General features: G+C 56.9%; 1 protein-coding gene across 1 annotated transcript; it reads left to right on the top strand.

Annotated features, from left to right (window-relative positions):
• The first annotated feature begins 2,649 nt into the window (after nucleotides 1-2,649).
• LOC103699848 lies at nucleotides 2,650-5,780 on the top strand. Its single transcript, XM_039116173.1, has 3 exons — nucleotides 2,650-3,079; nucleotides 3,161-4,662; nucleotides 5,082-5,780. Exons 1-3 carry the CDS (start codon nucleotides 2,650-2,652, stop codon nucleotides 5,778-5,780), a joined length of 2,631 nt encoding a protein of 876 aa, XP_038972101.1.
• Nucleotides 5,781-6,968: the final 1,188 nt, after the last annotated feature.

The raw sequence follows: 6,968 nt of genomic DNA, 5'->3' as shown, positions 1-6,968 counted from the left end.
GAATGTTATTGCTTAAGTCTTGCCTTTAGTAATGAGCATTACATGCAAACTATGCATGTATGGCCAAATCATCCTCACAAAATCTCATTATTACTTAGCAATCTGAGGGAAAGAATGGTAACGGAAGTTGAAATGGAACAGAAGCAAGAAGTTTAGAATCCCCTCCTGGGAAATTCACCTCTCTATTTTAATTAGAAAAGAGAGAGAAAGGAGCCTTGTTCCTCTGTCTATCTTGAGAAGAAAGCTGTACCACAAGTTGCAAAACAGAGAAAGGGTGAAGGTTAAGGTTTCTTTGCCCATGTCCAACAACTATTTTTATAGAAGGGGTTGGCCCTTTGAAATTAAAAGAGCCATCTCCAAAAGCTGCTACTTCATACATGCGAATCGTGCACATAAAAAAACTTATTTAATGTGATTAGTTTATTTTTTTATCTAGATTATCAATTTGTACTTATATTTTTTTAAATATTACGGAATGTGAACAGCAATTGTAAATATCATTTATTTGTTTTAAGTTAAAAGAGTAAATATTTTTTACTTTAATAAAAAGGATTAATTTGATCCACATCATTTATATATGATGATTTTTTAACTCTGTCATACTACAATATATGAGAATTTTCTTTTTATGATTATAATTAAAATTTAAGTGTCATATTCTCCTCCAGCACCAATTAATGAAATAGTTTCTTTTTTTTGTTGGTGAAAATGAAATAGTTTTTTCGAGAACTGTACCAACAGCTATATTTCTTTGTGTTGTTAGAAAGTACTCAAGACTAAAAAAGAATCATTAGGGAGACAGAACGGCTAGTTTTTAGAGAGAGAAACTCCCGGGAGAGAAAACTCCTCGGAGGTGTTTAACGGCTAGTTTCCATCGGCGAAGTATCCGGTGCGGTCGTCGTCGGTCAAGGAAAGGAGGCTTACCGGCACCGCGTCGAGCTGTTGGGTTCCTCGTGGGGCACGACGGCTGGGGTCTCGTGGACGGTCCGACGACTCGGGAGAGCTCTGTCTTCAACTAACCCTTTCTCCTTGCAGGCTTTACTCTCGCAGGGCTGCTTCTCATGGACAGGAAGGGGAAGCAACCGGTGGGGAAGGAAGAGGAAGGGACGGCGAGAGGCAACGGTAAGCCTAATACTAATGATGGAAAACCTCGCAGCGGTCGGGGGGAGCCTTCCGGTGCCTGGTCGAGTCCGTTGCCGTGGGTGACTCAGTGGCCCACGGCCGCGGAGGTGGAGCGGCTGAGCCGCCGCTTCCCGGAAGTCGTGACACTTCCGGAGGAACCCATTGCGGCGGCTCGGCTAGAGTGGGACGGGCGGGCAGTCGTGGTACGGAGCCTCGGCCGCCGCGTTCCGGCGGAATGGGTAGCCAAGGACGTGGCTGCCCGGGCCAAGCTAAAGGAGGTGGTGGCCGTCCCTCTAGCGGACGGCTACCTGGCTCTGCGCTTTCGGTCGTCGGCTGACCGGGATCGGGCCTTAAATGAGGGACCCTGGGTCGTGGGGGGGCAGCTCCTCGCCATGGCTCCTTGGGTCCCTGATTTTGAGCCAGGGGAGGAGGCCGTGACATCGGTGATGGTGTGGCTCCGACTTCCCCGCCTGCCGCCGGAGTACTGGACGCCGTCGACGATCCTCGACATCGCGACCAGGGCAGGCCGGCCGATAGCTGTGGACGGGGTCACCGAGCAGCGGCGGTCGATGGGGTTCGCCCGGGTGAAGGTGGCGGTCGACGCCACCGTGCCCCTTAAACCTGGGATCTTGATCCAGGGGAAGACGAAGGTGCGATGGCAGCCCTTCGTCTTCGAAAACGTCCCAATCCTCTGCCCCCGGTGCGGGCGGATGGGTCACTTGGAGGCGGCGTGCCGTTTTTCGGTGACCACCGGACCGGTGGAGGGCCGGCCATCAGGGGTGGTGGACCCTGGAGGCGGGTCTGTTTCGACGCCTCCCGACGCTGGGGTGGAAACCCAAGGGCTGGTTTATGGCCCTTGGATGGTGGCGATACGGCAGAGACCACCGCCGCGGGAGTCTCGACCACCACGATCGAGGGAGACTGAATCGGGGTCTGGTTTGGCCTCGTCTCAGCCGAGGGAGACAGAATCGGGGCCTGTGTTGGCCTCGCCTCGGCCGTCATCCCCGGTAGCTCGACCGGAGATGATCGTGTCTGACCCGGGGCCTGAGCCACCCCAAGCCCGGCCGGCATCGCCGGCTGCCCGCTTGGCCCTTCCGGAGTCCCCGGCAGACACCGACGGCTGGCAAAAGCCGTCGAAAGTTGCCCGGCGCCGGTCGCCGGTGGGTGGGGGGGAGGTTGGTGCCCAGAAGCCCCTGCCCTGCTCTGGGTTGACTCGGTCGACGATCTCGACGAGGTTAACCCAGAGCCAATTGTGATTCGTGACCCGGAGAGGGTGAGCCCGGATCCTAGCTGGGTGGACCCTGGACCCAGCAAACCGAGCCGAGCCCGTGCACGCGGCAACAAGCGGGCCAGGGCCCCAGCGGGCCTCGATCCGCTACCGAGCCCAGGTAGGCTGGCCCAGTCGGCCACGTCCAGGTCGGCACAGCGAGCCCGGGCTCATCAGCGCGCCCTTTTCAGTATAGGTCCCCGGGTTAGGGACTGGTCTCAGCGCAGGGGACCCCCCTGACTGGAGGTCAGACCCCCCCCATGCGGGACCCTTGGGACGCACCTGAGGGCCTTGGGAGAGGCCCAGATGGGGTTTTCCAGTTTGGCTCTCCGACCCCAGCCTTGGGCGAGCAGCTGGAGGCTGTTCCCAGGGGGTGCGAGGCCAGGGGCCATCCTGGGTTGCACCTGGCAGAGAGTCCAGCCGAGCCACTGACGCCACGAGAGGGTGTGGTAGGGATGCCACTCGGAGGGGCAACCCGTGAGGGACCCACGGACAGTGGTGTGAGTGGCGATTGCTCCATGGGCATAGCTACTGTAGAGGGGGACCACCCAGCTGTCGTGCGACTCATCAGGGCGGCCGTCATGTGCGACGCATCTGGTGAGATAGAGCAGCAGGGCGACTTAGGCCGCCAGCTTGAGATAGCTCCCGAGGCCCAGGGGGAGGTTGAGCCTGAGGCCGACCATGCGGATTGTGTTCCATGAAGATTCTAGCCTGGAATTGTAGGGGGCGGCCAAGCCAGCCTTCATGTCTTCCTTTAAACGGCTAGTGCAGGTCCACTGTCTAGAGATCTGTTTTCTTTGCGAGACACGATTATCTGGCGATGGCTTGATCGATTGAGGCGGCGCCTGGGAAGGGACTGGGAGACCTATGCAGTCGAGTCCCAGGGGCTGTCTGGTGGCCTTTTGGTCCTGTGGAGGCGAGGGGTGGCGACGATTGATGTCTTCCACAACTGCTCCCAACAGGTTATCATGGTAGTATCGGAACCTAATGCCGGCCCGTGGGTGTTGTGTGGTGTGTATGCGAGCACGGACTACAGGGTCAGGAGAGCCCTCTGGCAAGAGATCACCAACCTGGCTGCCCAGGGCATCCCGACGGTGTTAGTTGGTGACTTCAATTGTATCCAGAGTGCGAGTGACAAGCGGGGAGGTGCGGTCTTCACGGATAGAGTGGACAGGAGGGAGTTTCGCGACTTTATGCTGCGAAACGGCATGGTGGACTTAGGTTTTTCGGAACCACGGTTTACCTGGTGTAATAACCAATCTGGCAGTGCTAGGGTTTGGGAGCGATTAGATAGGGCCCTTGCGTCCCCAGATTGGATCCTTCGTTTTCCTACCTGCCGAGTTAGTTATTTACCCCGGATTGCATCAGACCACTGTCCTCTACTGATCTCCACATCATCGGGACCTTGTCATCACAGCCCCTTCTGTTTCGAGAAGGTTTGGCTATCGTATCCTCAGTCTTGGGACATTGTTCGCGATGCGTGGCGCGTCCCGGTGCGGGGGGATGCGATGCAACGGGTCTCACGCAAACTCGAGCTGACCAAACGGCGGCTCCGCCGTTGGAATCGTGAGGTAGTGGGCGACATCTTTCGGAGATTGGAGGGGGTTGAGTCTGCGATTACAGAACTACAGAGGAGAGAAGACCTAGGAGGTGGCCTTCCGGAGGACAACATGTCCGACCTTCGGGGGCTTCTTGCGAATCACCACTCATTACTACGGCAGCACGAGATATTCTGGCGCCAGAAATCTCGGGTTCAGTGGGTGAGTGAGGGTGACCGCAACACTAGGTTCTTTCATCGGACGACGGTTATCCGGAGACAGCGAAGTATGATCCACTCATTGCGCGATGAGTCCGGCCATCGAGTAGAGGGTGAGCCTGCCGTCAGACAGGTCTTACTTGAGTTTTTCCGTGCCAGATGGACGGAGGATGGAGGCCCTGATGATAGTGACCTCCTTCCGAGGGTCGATGTGGGTATTGCTGATGACGAGAATACGACCCTGGTTCGGCCGATGTCGGCACAGGAGGTGCAGGAGGCAGTCTGGGCCCTGGCAGCAGATAAGGCTCCGGGACCCGATGGGTTCCCCCCCTTCTTTTTCCGCCGATATTGGGGTATCATTCGGGGAGCAGTGGTTGAGGCGGTGCAATGTTTCTTCACTCAGGCAGCCATGCCTGAGGATTGGAAGGCCACCTTCATCACGCTCATTCCAAAGCGCCAGGAGGCGGCAGAGCCGGGTCACTTCAGGCCCATTAGTTTGTGCACAACCTTGTATAAGGTTTGGCGAGGATAATGGTGGGCAGAATAAAGCCCTTACTGCCTGGCATCATCAGCCAAGAGCAGGGGGCCTTTGTAGCGGGGAGGAACATCTCTCAGAATGTTATGTTGGCCCAGGAGATGATGTGGGATCTTCAGCGAGCATCGATGCGGCGCAGCCTGATGGTAGTCAAGTTGGATATGGAGAGGGCTTATGACAGGATCGGGTGGAGTTTTCTGCGGAGTGCACTGGGAGCCTATGGCTTCCATAGGCGATGGATTGGATGGGTCCTTGGGTGTGTTTAGGGGCCAAAGTTTTCTATTTTAGTGAACGGCACACCGTCAGCTTTTTTCGAGTCCACTATGGGGCTGTGGCAGGGATGTCCCTTATCCCCTTACTTATTCATTATTTGTTCTGATATCTTGTCCCGTGCCTTGCAGGGTGCGTGCACTAGCCGGGAGCTGGAGGCCTATGTTCCAGCACCGGGGGCGGGACCTATCTCTCACTTACTCTTTGCTGATGATTATCTTCTCTTGACCAGGGCGCGGGCTTCTGATGCACGGGTACTACGCAGAGTGCTGGCAGGTTACTGTACGACGTTCGGACAAAGAGTAAACCTCATGAAGTCAACAATTCAGTTCAGCCCTAGCACGGAGAGCAGAGTCAGGCAGGAGATCAGGAGGATTCTGCAGATACCAGAGCAGGAGGGGACTTTGGTCTACCTGGGAGTCCCTATCTCAGGCCGGAGACTACGAGTGACAGAGTGCTCGGGCCTGGTACAGCGGGTCGAGAGCAGGCTGGAGGGATGGAGGGCGTCATCTCTATCCATGATGGGGAGATTGACACTAGTCAGATCGGTGTTAGGATCTATGCCGGTATATCTCATGGCCAACACTGTGGTCCCAAAGACGACTCTGTTGAAGATTGAACATCTTCTCCGGAGCTTCTTGTGGGGGTCTCACGGTGGGGGCCATGGGGTACATTTGGTGGCCTGGGAGCAGGTCTGCCTTCCCATCAGCGAGGGCGGTTTGGGGGTGCAGTCTCTCCTGGAGCGGCGTGAGGCCCTTATTGCTCGGCACGCAGTCCGTTTCTTGCTGGAGCCACAGGGGCTCTGGAGCCGGGTGATGGCAGCTAGATAGGGCCGAGGGGGCTCTGAGGTGGCACGGAGAGGCCGCCGAATCTCCTTTATGTGGCGCGAGATTGGGAGATACTTGCCGACTGTGTTGGCTAACACCAGGTGGTTGATAGGCGATGGACGGAGCATCGATGTGATTGGCGATTCGTGGGTGGACACCTTTCCTTTGAGATGTTGGCCGACGATGGTGGATATTGAGGCAGCAGAGGGGCTCCGGGTGTGCGGCCTCCTAGCGTCAGGGAGGACAGAGTGGGACGAGGCCAGGCTGCATCGAGTGTTCGGGGCACATCTTGCTGAGAGGATCCGATCCCTTCCAGTACCAGGCTGTGAGGGACCAGACGTCAGGATTTGGGGCACCTCATGCAGGGCCAGTGTCAGGCTGGGTGATTTGTCCCGGGTTATCCAGCGGGAGCAGGAGCGGGGACCGGACTGTGCCTGGATCTGGAGGTCGGGGCTCCCCCCGAGGGCAGCACTCTTCTTATGGAAGGTGATGTGGGACCGCCTCCCGACGAGAGCAGTGTTGAGTCGGCGTGGTTGGGGGATCCCTGCGGAGTGCGGGGCGTGCGGTGCTGATGAGTCTGTGGATCATGTACTATTTCGGTGCACTTGGGTGAGGTCGACATGACAGTGGACAGGTATCCCGGAGGAGGTATGGCGGGAGAGGAGACTTTTCTTACAGATGATACGACAGTGGTTGGCCAGTCCCGGGACATGTCAGGAGGCCATCCGAGCGACTTGCACAGCCCATCAGATATGGCTGGCAAGGAACGCTCGCACATTCGGCGAGCGCAGGATGTCGCCGAGGTTTGTTGCGGAGTCTGCTCGAGCATTGGCGATAGAGTCCAGACTCACCACCCCTTCAGACACAGCCTTGATAGCTCGGGACACCTGGGGTTCTTTCTCTGCTCAGGCAGCTCCTCGGACGGTGTTCTTCACCTGGGAGCCCCCACCCCCGAGTTTCCTCAAGGTAAATTTTGACGGGTCGGTGTTGGATGGAGGTGCGCGAGGCGGGGCAGGCTTCGTCATACGGGACCCTCACTCCAGGGTAGTGGCAGCGAGCGGTGGGCAGTTGTTCGACATATCAGTTCCAGGGGCAGAGTTGCGAGCTGCCTGGGCAGGTCTTCGCCATGCGCGGCAGGTGTTGCGGGCCAGCTCGATCATCTTGGAGGGCGACTCGGCTACAGTTATTGGG

Source organism: Phoenix dactylifera, unplaced genomic scaffold (genome assembly GCF_009389715.1).
Source record: "Phoenix dactylifera cultivar Barhee BC4 unplaced genomic scaffold, palm_55x_up_171113_PBpolish2nd_filt_p 000064F, whole genome shotgun sequence".
NCBI lineage: Eukaryota > Viridiplantae > Streptophyta > Magnoliopsida > Arecales > Arecaceae > Phoenix > Phoenix dactylifera.
The sequence above is the reverse complement of the archived record's forward strand: the minus strand, read 5'-3'. Positions and strand labels throughout refer to the sequence as shown.